General features: G+C 41.9%; 1 protein-coding gene across 8 annotated transcripts in view; it reads left to right on the top strand.

Moving 5' to 3' along the window:
• The window catches only part of ubap2l (ubiquitin associated protein 2-like), a 43790-nt gene that overhangs the window by 14937 nt on the left and 16039 nt on the right, over positions 1-12814 (top strand). For 4 of the 8 annotated variants that reach the window (XM_034094067.2, XM_034094070.2, XM_034094073.2 and 1 more), the window contains exons 8-15: positions 698-742; positions 1513-1619; positions 6144-6203; positions 6308-6360; positions 6550-6635; positions 10139-10319; positions 12064-12280; positions 12401-12705. In XM_034094067.2, coding sequence (XP_033949958.1) covers positions 698-742; positions 1513-1619; positions 6144-6203; positions 6308-6360; positions 6550-6635; positions 10139-10319; positions 12064-12280; positions 12401-12705 — 1054 coding nt within the window. The remainder of the gene's footprint in view (positions 1-697; positions 743-1512; positions 1620-6143; positions 6204-6307; positions 6361-6549; positions 6636-10138; positions 10320-12063; positions 12281-12400; positions 12706-12814) is intronic. The other 4 variants (XM_034094074.2, XM_034094072.2, XM_034094069.2 and 1 more) reach the window with 3 other exon arrangements.

Here is a 12814-nt window from a genome sequence, read left to right as displayed (position 1 = left end):
CATGAATCATACTTGTCTTGTAGTTTATTCAATGAAAATGAGAACAGTTCAAGTGTAAACTATTTTTAATCAAGCAGAAAAAAGTTGTAGCATGAAGTGTTTGAGTCAATTTGCCCTACTTGAAACCGCACGTCCTGCGATGTGACTGTTGCGCATGCTCACATCGCATTGTCAATGCAGAACAAATATATCATGCAGCTCTAATGTTTGTCATGCCCATTTTAAAAGGAAAAACAGTCGGATTAAATAAGACTGGTTGACTTGAGGTGCAGGAGATATTGAAGGCCTTCTGATGAATTCACAGCAGCACTCTGTATTGCTGCTCAGGGACAGCTTTGAAATGATGTGTGATGGAAGGTACCATTACCGTAGATTGATAGGCATTAACTGCAAAGACGACTGCCTTTAATCTTGCATAACTGCTTATCTAGCAACGTTTTTTGTGTTGGTGGCTGCACTGTGAATACCCTCGGCTTTGGTTTCTTGGGCTTTGTATTTACCCACAATGACTAAAACACTCGGGCTTGCCTTGCATTGGAGAATGACTGACGGGTGTAGAGTGTTTGGTACACTGGCAGATCGAAAGCATTCTGCTTACGCTGCTGCTCTATATTGTGGTCTGAAAACAAAAAGCTTGATCTTCTACTTTTACTTTGTTGTGCTTCTTGTAATTGTTGCCATTATTTTTCCTCTAAAGCCAGATTGATAAGGGGCCCAGATATGATATTGCAGGCGGTGAGAGGTGAGTGAATCGCCTCTGGTGTGTCTGTTATTCTTGTTTTCTGTAGGGAGACTTTTGAGTGCCATACAACAGGAAGTCGTAATATAAGAGCTTATCAAAACAGATACTCCTCATTCTATTAATAGGATATGACCTTCCTGAAATGTAGATGTTTAATCTAGTCTCGCAAGCCATAAATGCCCTCAGATTTGCAAAGGAAGGATCTTAGACAAATAATGAAAGGCTTTAGTTAAAAGAAAAAGTCCTGTACTCCATCATGTTGCATAAGCTGTATATTTCTCAGCATACACAAACGTGACGGATTAATAAGACATTACCAGGAAAGAGTTGTCGAGGAACTACGAAAGCAGTATTTAGATGCTCATACATCTTTATTTGCATTTACAAACTCTCAAAGACAGTAATGGTTTCACTTGAGTGTCTTATCATTTCCTCTTCCTGCTACATCCCCAGTCACTCCCCTCTGAAGTGTTTCTATGAGCTAATAGCCTAATGATGATAAGAGCAGTGCTGGAGATTTATTCAAACAGTTCTATATGCAGGCACAAAACTAATGAGCTCAGAGTTTTAAAGCTCTAAATATTGAATAGGGGTCTGCTTCTGCTTAACACTTTCAAAACTTAAACCTGTAGAAGGTAAGGACCCCTGATTTATCATATAGGCACACAGATATGGCCGAAGTTTTCTTTGTAGTGCTGACGGACCTTCAGCTGTTGGTCTGTACACACACTTGATTTCCAATAAGCCCTTTTTATCGCTCTCTTCCACAGTACATTCAACCCTGCCGACTACGCGGAGCCAGCCCAGACAGATGAAAACTACGGCGGAGGCAGCACCTGGAATAACACAGGAAGTGGGGAGCTTGAGGAGGAAGCTAGTAAGTTCATTTATAGATTAAGGCGAGACACGGCAGGCAAAAACATCGTTTTTCAAGTACTGGTCAATTTTGAGATTTTATGGTATTTTGATTCTATAACATGTTTTCTTTCAGGCTTTTGGAAGGAAAATGTACAAAATACACATTTAAGTGTTTATTTTACTATAGTTTGTCTATGTGCGTCTGTAGATTTCGCCTAAATTCACCAAAAGTTAGCATTCTAACGTAATATAAAGTATCGCGACCGCTGTGTGCACCATGTCAACAGAGATATCGTTGGAAAGCTGTGTCTCTCCTGCACAATCTCATCAGATCCAAATATGGTAATTTCCTTTGTATCAGCAACCAATCGTGAAAGCACAAAGGGGTCTTAAACCAAGAAACGAAATCTCATTGGCTGGTGTCAATTTCTGACAACGTGATTCGTTCAGATACGTCACGTGGTGTGCTAAAACACTTCCTGGTTAGCTTTACGCTAGAAATTGAAATCTCAAAATGGCGAAAAAATCGTTCACATAGAAGACGACAATAATTGTCACTTGCACGAAGCAAGGTTATACAAAAAACAAATGACCCCGAACATGAAATACCTTCACAGAGTGCGTCGATGCGCAAGCTATCATCCAAAGAACAGGAGGGTTTAGCTAGCGCCTCACTGCAATCTTTAAAGGTCGTTTTCTCAAAATGAGTTTTTTCTCCTACTCTGAGTTCGAAATTTCAACTTCAGTAGCACGTAGAGACACCAAAACTTCCAGTTATATTCCTATCAATATTATGAAGACTTTTACAGAAGGGTTTGTTCATATATCATTCATAGCCTGAATTATACAACATTGTATACCTAAAAACATGGCGAAAATTGATATTTTAGGGCTGTTGACAGTATTTTCTGATTTATGGAGTGATACAAAGAGATATCCAATATCTCTTCTGTAAAAGCCTTAGATACTAATATGATTACAAAATGAGACAAGAATTTTGAACCTGGCTTTATCCAAAGTTCAGATTTCGATTCCTGAAATGTATTAAAATTAGGGCTGTCAGTCGATTAAAATATTTAATCGCGATTAATCGCATGATTGTCCATAGTTAATCGCGATTAATCGCACATCTTTTATCTGTTCTAAATGTACCTTAGAGGAATATTTTTCAAGTTTTTAATACTCTTATCAACATATGAGTGGACAAATATGCTTTATGCTAATGTTTATTATAATTTGAACAATGACAAATATTCTCATGAATATTAAACACAACAACCTCTGAACATTGCAAATATTCGCCTCAATCCAACCTGGAACCTCTCTCTCTCGTGTGTGTGTGTGTGTGTGTGTGTGTGTGTGTGTGTGTGTGTGTGTGTGTGTGTGTGTGTGGTGTGTGTGTGTGTGTGTGTGTGTGTGTGTGTGTGTGTGTGTGTGTGTGTGTGTGTGTGTGTGTGTGGTGTGTGTGTGTGTGTGTGTGTGTGTGTGTGTGTGTGTGTGTGTGTGTGTGTGTGTGTGTGTGTGTGTGTGTGTGTGTGTGTGTGTGTGTGTGTGTGTGTGTGTGTGTGTGTGTGTGTGTCATATGCTCGAACGGGAGCTGCCTGGACGCTGCAATCATGTTGCGCACACTATCTGAGCCGAGTGTGCTGACTTTTCGTACACTGTCTGGCTTCCTGCATAAAGTCAAGTGCTCGGCGCAGTTGTGGCGAAATGTCGCTCCTCTGTTTTAATTTAAACAGCTCCTTATATCCGTTAGCGCAGCTAGCTAGCACCAGATGCTAACAACAACAATACACGTAAGGTCTCTCTCTCGCTCGCTCGGGCCACACATACACACACCCTCCCGGTCCTCCCTATGGCCAGTCGGTGCCTGCCGGTGAGCGTGAAAGTGTGGTCTGCCACAAGCGGGCGGCAGGAGCGGGGCTGTCAGCATCCGCTTGTAGATGGTATTTTAAATTCGATGCGCTCTGAAACTACGGGGCGGCCGAGGAAAAAAAAATACACATGCGTTAATCGCGTTAAAATAATTAGTGGCGTTAATTATTTTTTGCGTTATTAACGCATTAACAGCCCTACTCTGTATACACCGAGTTTTTTGACTTGGCAGCCCTAATTAAAATATGTGCATATTTAATGAGATAATAAATAATTTGCATATTTAAACATGCTATTTCAGAAAACTTGTAATACAAAAGACAATTGCCTTATTGTAAGTAATTAACTGGAGAAATGTCTATCCGATACCTTTAAGTTAAAACAATTACCCTATTCACCTGGGGTGTCTCGCCTTAAGATAAAGATAGCCTCCAAAAGGAGAAGTTCATCTTATCAATGAAGCATCTGATTAGTGCGGTTAAGATGAGAGGAAGGTTCACTTGCATTCAAAGGACACTTACTCTTTGATGCTAGGGATGCCAGCGATTATTCGTTACAGTCTCCATAATCGAAAATTATTTTTAAAATTAGATTTTATTTATATATATTTTTCTTATTATTTATGTATTTTTTTTGCGCAGAGTGCAGACTGCTGCAGACCTTCGCTGCGCTGCTACACAACGACCCTGCCCCCCCCTCTCCGTCACACGTGCGATTGATTTATTCGAGTGAGAACACAACTAAAGATGAACAAAGGAAAGAAGAGTTCCTCGTGGAACTACTTCAAACTGACGAGTGCAAATGAAGTCAAATGCAAGCTCTGCGAAAAGACTTTGGTGTACCACAGCTCAACATCAACAATGCGTTCGCATTTGTGTGCGAAGCATGCCAAAAAAGTGCCTGCAGAGAAAGACGCAGCGCAGCCGGCCATTACTAACTTCACTTAGCAAAGCAAGGCCACGTCGTTGTTTGCTTTGTACTGTTCTACCTGAAGAGCCCTTTTATTTGTACCATGTACATGTTCCAGTAAAAGAACACAACGGAATTCCATTTGACTGTTTTTTTTTTCTCTCCCGCGGGGGGCGGGCTAGCTAGTGGAGTACTTCGTGACCACAGAGTGTGAACGTTGTGATCAGTTGTTTTAGCGCAGTTTTCCAGTAAAGGGGGGGGGAAGTCTCCCTCCGCAGCCGGTTGGCGTAGTTTTGGCACAATTCCGTTGTACACACCGACATTAACAGCAGCCCTTTTTTTTTTTTTTTTTTTCTCGGGGGGGGGCGGGGAAATAATTTATTATTCACCAGGGCCGTCTGATTTTCGATTTTGATCATGGTCAGTTTCTGGCATCCCTATTTGATGCTGGGCGCTAAAGCTTCATCAACCATGCACGCTGTTTACAAAAACTTAAAATCCGGGAAACATTGTAATCCTCTTAGGCTGCGGCCCCACGAGGACGAAAACGGCTAAACGCATAGGATTAACGCAAACGCAATCGCAAACGGCTTCCGTCCACATGCAATAATTATCCGGATAGTGTCTTCCCACACGAGACCGCTCCGTTTAGCTCCAACCGCTGGAGAAGCTGCAGTACATATGCAGGAGCCTCTACGTGGCACTGTAACTTCCTCCACAAAAGCAGCGAAGAAGCAAGGTTGTCATGGTTGCCCTTCTGTTTATTCTCCGCGGTGGGGGCCGAGGGAACCGGGCAGAGTTTTTCGCCAGTCAGCGTGTATTAAAGTTGAAATCTTCCGGACAAAATTATAAAAGTGCCGGTCAAAGGTCTTCTTTGTTATTTATTGAGCTTTAAAACAAATGAATAACGACTCTATATATTATATAATAATAAAATACACGGAGCCTCTCTTTTTCCTCCCTCTCTTCGGACAGCGCCAGTGTCTGTCTCATGCAGCAGCTCATCCAGTAATGAGTGACCCGGCCGACTGTAAAAATAAACATATTTATAACTAGTTTAGGGAGTTTGAGAGGTAATTAAAATAGCTAAGGGTGATGATCTGACTTGAAGTGTGTGTTTTGCTGCAGAGGGAGGAGCTGCAGGTGAGCAGAGCTGTGTGTCTCCGTCCTGTCAGATTAGACTTCACTCGCGAGAGAAAGATAAATAATCTGAATTCAGGGTGCAGTTTACTTTGACGTGGGGGTGAGCAGCAGAGGTGGGGAGAGGCGGGGCTATTGCCTCATTATTATTGCTGTAGATGTTGCACAAACAACTGTAGCATGGTCAATAGCGTCCGGAGCACGATAGCAACTCTGTGATCCGCCATTGTTGTTGTTGGTGGCGAAACACTTCAGCACTGGCGCGGGGTAAGCGGAGGTGAGCAGAAGAGGTGGGGAGAGGCGGGGCTATTGCGCAATCACTATCAGTGATCTGAAAATGTCCGTATAGGGCGCACACACGGAGCTGTTTGACCCCCCAGAGAGTGGCGTATGCATTTCTATCCACCTTGGGACCCGTTGTCGTTTCCTCAGTCGTTTAGTGCCATATTCGGTCGTCCTCGTGTGGCCGAACGGTCTATATGACACTAAACAGTAACGCAAACGACCGAATTCGTCCTCGTGGGGCCGCAGCCTTAGACCTTTACGTTCATATCAATGTGTGTCCAAGTGTATTCATGCCTCTTTGTAAAATGTAACTTTGATCTGTCTTTTTCTCCAGGGTCGGAATACGCTCCAGCGGAGGGAACACATTTCCCGCCCAAGTTTGACTCTGCTCCTGGTAAACCCATCTTCGATTCTGGGTTGTTTGTATGCATCCCTCATTCTGTTTGAATATCTCTTTGCCTATGCGCAGTATTGAAACCGTTTCTCTCTGAATCACAGGCGCCTGGCGGGCTGCCACTGAGGAGTGGGGCACTGAGGACTGGAATGAGGATGTGAGTGTTTCTGGGCTAAACCGCATGACACGGTTTTAGCTCAAAATGTAATGAATAAAAACCTCTAAACACAAATCAGAAGTTATAACAGTTAAATGTTGTTTCAGTTACGGAACAATGGATATCAATGGATTGAGATATGTTTGGTTTTTCCAACTATAATATCTTCTACTTTCTCTTTTTCTGCAGCTATCAGAGACGAAGATATTCACAGCTTCCAGCGTGGTGTCTGTGCCACCGCCTCAAGAGAATGTTACCATCACCAAAGGACAGAGGTGGGTCCCGTACACACTTTTATGACTTAGTTATGATGTACAGGAATCCTAAAGAGAATAGTTTATTTGCTTGCTTTCACTGTTTACTTGTTCCAAAAAAAAGTGGTTGGAGCCCTAGTGAAAATAAAGGTCTAGTTTAGAGGGATTGAATTAAGGACGCACCGATCCTATACTTGTTTTGTTTACAGAATGGCCAAAACTTGTACCATTCATTAGCTTTCCCTGTAGCAGTATTGTTGCGTAACAAAATCATATTGTGAGCTGTGTATTCTGCTGGGTCAATAGCATATCTGTTTTACAGTTTGGGCATGATTTTTTTTTTTTTTGAGCCAAAACAAAAAAGCAAAACAAAGTCCTTCCTTTCAAATGTAATATTAACCGCTTAGTTGTTTAAGGGAGGGAAAAATACTTTCTCATTAGCCGTGCTCACACCGCAGTACTTTTCCCACTATAGTTCCGAAATGTCGCGTTCACACCAAAAAAGATCCGGAACTAAAATTAGTTCATTAGAACCTTTTTTACCCTCTTTTCCGTCCCTGCTAGAGAGCAGGGACTTTCGTGGGAGAAAAAGGTTCCTATGTCTGATTGGCTGGGCGGAATGCAAACCACGCCCCCTAAAACTCCCAAAAAGTTTTGTGAAGCCGCCATTTTATTATCCTCGCATTAGCATTATTAGCATTAGCCCGAGAGATTAATTTATGGCAACACAAAAGAAAACATGGGAGCGGTAGAGATGAGGAGGTGTCGGCGTTCTGGCGATTTACTCGCCAGTCCCCAACTCCGGGGACTTCGGGTGGCAGTATACGCCGTGAAGTTGTTTGCGGCCTGCCAGTAAACCCAAAGCAGAAGAAGAAGAAGTGACGTCAGCTAGGGCTGTGCGATTATGGCAAAAATCATAATCACGATTATTTGGGTCAATAATTGATATCACGATTATTTTGACTATTATTCATGGACAATTTATTGAACTTTAAAACAAATAATATTTTACCAATAAACAAGATCAACAAATATGTTGGAGCGCACTTCCAAAACCATACTAAACATATATTATTAATATGATAAATAAAAATAAATTAGACCAAAATAAATTAAATCAAATATGATGCAGTGCACTGTCACAACCTACTGAAAACTCCTCAACATATAGCCAACATTTTGGTAAAACATTCAACATATTCCACTCAGTTAAACGTTGAAGGCTGGCCAACCGTCATGGTCCAGATTCTCCAGAAGTAACAGGAAATAAATGTTGAACTACAATTTAAGACCAAATAAAAATGTTTAGGCCACCATGGCAAATGCTGGTAGGGCTGCTCATGTCATCTCTTAAAGATTTTTTGCAAGAAACACCAGCCTGTTGACATGGTCTGGTTTCAGAGATGAGCGCAGGCAGGAGACAATATTGCCACCAGTACTGAAGACCCTCAGCCACGCCCCGACACATGGGGTGACGCCGGCCAATCACAAAGCTTTGATGCGTTCAAGTGCATTATTCTGGCACAGGAAGATTATGTTACAGAACATTAACGATAAAACAGAATATTGTTGTTCTATTTTTAGACATATCTCGCGATCGACTGGTTGTGCACCCCTCGGCTAGACCATAGGTCTGTTGTGGTAGCAAAGTAGTCAGCTGAAGCCACATCTCTCTCAACTTGCCCACGGCATTTGTCATATAGTGCAGGCAGCGCAGACCTGCTGAAATAATACCGAGACGGCATCGTGTAACGCTTGTCCAACGTGTTGACAAGTTGCTTAAAGCCCTGGTTGCTAACTGGGCACATATCTTTAGCGATGTGAAATGTAATGGCAAAGTACTTGCAAATAGTGGAAATAGTTTTATCCTTCTCTTTAACGAGTTGCTGCTCTTGTTCTGACATCTTCGCTCGCGCTGAACACTCACAATACATGTCACTCCCACGTGGCCGAGTGGGCTTTTAGGGAGGGGCGAAAGCGCACCCAGCAAAATAATCGTATTTTGTCAATTATGCTGTTTTCATAATCGTCGAAAGCCGTAATCGCGATCCCTGTAGCAGTATTGTTGCATAACAAAATCATATTGTGAGCTCTTTAGTTCTCATGAACTAAGTTCCCATGAACCTTTGTGGGAAAAGTACTGCGGTGTGAATGCGCCTATTGTTATTAACTGATTCTCAAGGTTGTTATATGGCCATCCCTCATTTAACCTGTTAAGCCCCAAAGACCCCCGGCGGCGTGGCTTTTTTTTTTTTTTTTCGACACTGTCTCGGGGCTTCTTAAAATGTAATAAATTATTAATGTGTCATACTCACTTAATGGGAAGAAACTCAGCTAACTGATGATATGAACCATTTTTACTGAAACCTAACACGAGTCTCACAAGAAGCATCTAAATGAACCCTGAGCGAAAAAATGCTAACACACTTGGCACAGAACTCTAGGTATAAATCGATCGATATACTTATCGGATCTGCACAAACAAGCTTAGCTAGCAAGCTGAGATTCCACAGATTCTAGACATATAAGTATCATCACTGAGCGATCAGGACTTGCGACAGGGGAAGCAAATACAGACAATACACGACGTAGCTTTAGGTAGCAAAACACGGAGATATGCTCACCTTTTGCTGTTATTCTGATCAAAAGTTGCTGCAGCAGCAGTCTGCTCTGCACGCAGGCTTCCTCCAAGTTTAAAGTAAAACAAACTGGTGGTGTGACCAATGGCCATTTACAATTATTAATACTATTACTATTATTAGCATATATATATTTATATATTTTTTGGTTGAAACTAAGCCAGAAAAAATAAATAAAAATACATAAATAATAATAAAAATATATATAAATAAAATCGATTTTTAAAAAGAATATTCGATTATGGAGACTGTAACGAATAATCGCTGGCATCCCTACCCTATGTGTGATGCAGTAAAATCTTACCGCTCACTTACGTTAGCCGTGTCGTAAAAACGTGGGAAAATGTAAAATACGATGACGAAGAAGAAGATTCCAGTGGCCCCAATTTTTTTCCATTCTGGACAAGTGAAAAATGTATTCGGACAAGTAAGTTGCCAAACTCACTTGTCCATGGATAAGTACTCTCTAAAAACTTTTTCTCACACTGAAATCTCTCTAAAAAGGTCAAATTTAGCTTGTTTTGCATCAATCTTGATACAGGGTACTTATTATATGTTATAGTTTGGATTCCTAAAGCTTTTAGTCTCCAATCCCATCATTCAAGGGTGGTCTTGACTAAGTAATTTTTTCTTTTGGACGGACACAATAATTTACATTTCTTTTACTGTGTTCAATCTGAATTTACTTTAAAATAAAAATAAATATATTGATTCTGACTCTTCTACATCCAACTCACAGGTTTATCATTACTTAGAGAAAAAATATTATTAATTTACCCCTTTTTAGAAGGGAAGTTATGGTCATTTGTTCTGGGAATGTCATTTTTGAGCCTGAGAACAGGTTAAAATGTCCTCCTTTTTTATTAAATGTTTTCACCTTGTTAGGATCGACCTTGCAGTGCTCCTTGGCAAGACTCCCCCGTCCTCCTCCTTAGAGACAGAAAACCCCCCCATGGAGGCCGCCCAGCCCTCCTCCTTGTCCCAGTCAATGGTTTTCAGCAACTCCAAGCAAGGGGTGCCGCTCTCCCAAACTTCCTCCAGCACCCCTTACACCCAGCACAGCATGGTGAGAATGACCAAAACAGCTTTTATTTTTTTTAAATGTACAGGTGCATCTCAATAAATAATACATTCAAAAAGTGAAACGCATATATTATATGGATTCATTACACACAGTGAAATATTTCAAGGCTTTATTTGTTTTAATCTTGATGATTATGGCTTACAGCTAATGAAAACCCCAAAATCAGTATCTTCGAATATTGTGAAAAAGCTTAATATTGTAGACTCAAAACACCTGCGAAGGTTTCCTGAGCCTTTAAATCGTCTCTCAATCTGGTTCAGTAGGCTTCACAATCATGGTGAAGACTGCTGACCTGACAGTTTTCCAGAATACAGTCATTGACACCCTCCACAAGGAGGGTAAGCCTCAAAGGGTAATTGCTAAAGAAGCTGGCTGTTCACAGAGTGCTGTATCCAAGCATATTCATAGAAAGTTGAGTGGAAGGAAAAAGTGTGGTCGGAAAAGGTGCACCATCAATAGGGATGACCGCAGACCTGAGAGGATTGTCAAGCAAAAGCCATTCAAACATTTGGGGGAGCTTCACAAGGAGTGGACTGAGGCTGCAGTCAGTGCATCAAGAGCCACCACACACAGACATATCCAGAACATGGGCTACAACTGTCGTATTCCTCGTGTCAAGCGACTCCTGAACCAGAGACTACGTCAGAAGCGTCTTACCTGGGCTAAGGAGAAAAATAAATGGTCTATGGCTCAGTGGTCCAAAGTCCTCTTTTCAGATGAAAGTAGTAGTTGCATTTCATTTGTAAATCAAGGTCCCAGAGTCTGGAGGAAGAGTGGAGAGGCACACAATCCATGTTGCTTGAAGTCCAGTGTGAAGTTTTCACAGTCAGTGATGATTTGGGGAGCCATGTCATCTACTGGTGTTGGTCCTCTGTGTTTTCTCAAGTCCAAAGTCAACGCAGCCGTATACCAGGACATTTTAGAGCACTTCATGCTTCCTTCTTCTGACAAGCTTTATGGAGATGCTGATTTCATTTTCCAGCAGGACTTGGCACCTGCCCACACTGCCAAAAGTACTAACACCTGGTTTAGTGACCATGGAATTACTGTGCTTGATTGGCCAGCAAACTGGCCTGACCTGAACCCCATAGAGAATCTCAGGGGTATTGTCAAGAGGAAGATGAGAGACACGAGACCCAACCATGCAGACGAGCTGAAGGCCGCTATCAAAGCACCCTGGGCTTCCATCACACCTCAGCAGAGCCACAGGCTGATCGCCTCCATGCCACGCCGCATTGATGCAGTCATTCATGCAAAAGTAGGCCCAACCAAGTACTGAGTGCATACACATGAACATACTTTTCAGAAGGCCGACATTTCTGTATTAAAAATCCTTTTTCTTTATTGGTCTTATGTATTATTCTAATTTTCTGAGATACAGATTTTTGGGTTTTCATTAGCTGTAAGCCGTAATCATCAAGATTAAAACAAATAAAGGCTTGGCATATGTTTCTTTGTGTGTAATGAATCCATATAATACATGAGTTTCACTTTTTGAATTGAATGAATGAAATAAATTAACTTTTCCACGATATTCAAATGTATTGCGATGCACCTGTACAGTATATTCTGCCTCTAGAAAAATATCTGCAAAAAAAATCCAAGTTTCATACCTTAACCATTTCCGAGCCCAACAGGAAAAGGACACGGTCATTGAAATCATCTCATCAAACCATGTTGTGTCAAGACTTTTTTATTTTATTGTGATAATCTGCTATTGTTGCAGGTCAGCATGCTGAGCAAGAGTTTCGGGGAGGTAGGTGACCCTAAAGGAGCCAGCACAGGGACAACCGGCTCTCAGTTCCTGGAGCAATATAAAACAGCCCAGGCACTGGCCCAGCTGGCAGCCCAGCACTCCCAAACTGGACCCCCCAACACAACCCATTCTTCCTGGAACACCAGTGGACCCTCACTGGGACAATACGGTGAGATGACACCCTACTGTAATTACTCCATTCTCTCCTTCGATCTTTTTTCTCAAGTTAAAGATAATGGCATAGAAAAACTGAACTGCTGTACGGGTTTCTTTACTAACACTTTCTCCTCCTCTCTCTCACTGTCAGATATGAAGACACAGCCGGAGCAAGCGGTCCATTCGCCCTTCACAAAGCGGCAGCCCTACCAGACCGGCACCTCGTCCATGTTGGATGTTTTCCTGCAGGACAAAGGCCTGCCTCCTTCCTCCTCGTCTTCTCCCTTACCCCACGCGGTGCCTCCGCCAGCTTCCTCCCTTCCCAAAATGGCAGCAATTCCTTCTCTAGGTCAGCAAGTTTCCCCGAGTTCCTCAGATGCCCATGGTTCAAGTCCTCTGCCTTTGCACCAACACAAACTCAAACAGCAGAAGAAGAGGACTTCCATCTCAACAAAGGTAACAACAGCATTAAATAGATGATATAATAAAGGTTCTATATGTGAAGTTTATTAATCGAGCAGACAACAACTGAATATTGCTTTACCTGACTTGATAATGGGGTAAA

This window comes from Pseudochaenichthys georgianus, chromosome 11 (assembly GCF_902827115.2).
Source record: "Pseudochaenichthys georgianus chromosome 11, fPseGeo1.2, whole genome shotgun sequence".
NCBI lineage: Eukaryota > Metazoa > Chordata > Actinopteri > Perciformes > Channichthyidae > Pseudochaenichthys > Pseudochaenichthys georgianus.
The sequence above is the reverse complement of the archived record's forward strand: the minus strand, read 5'-3'. Positions and strand labels throughout refer to the sequence as shown.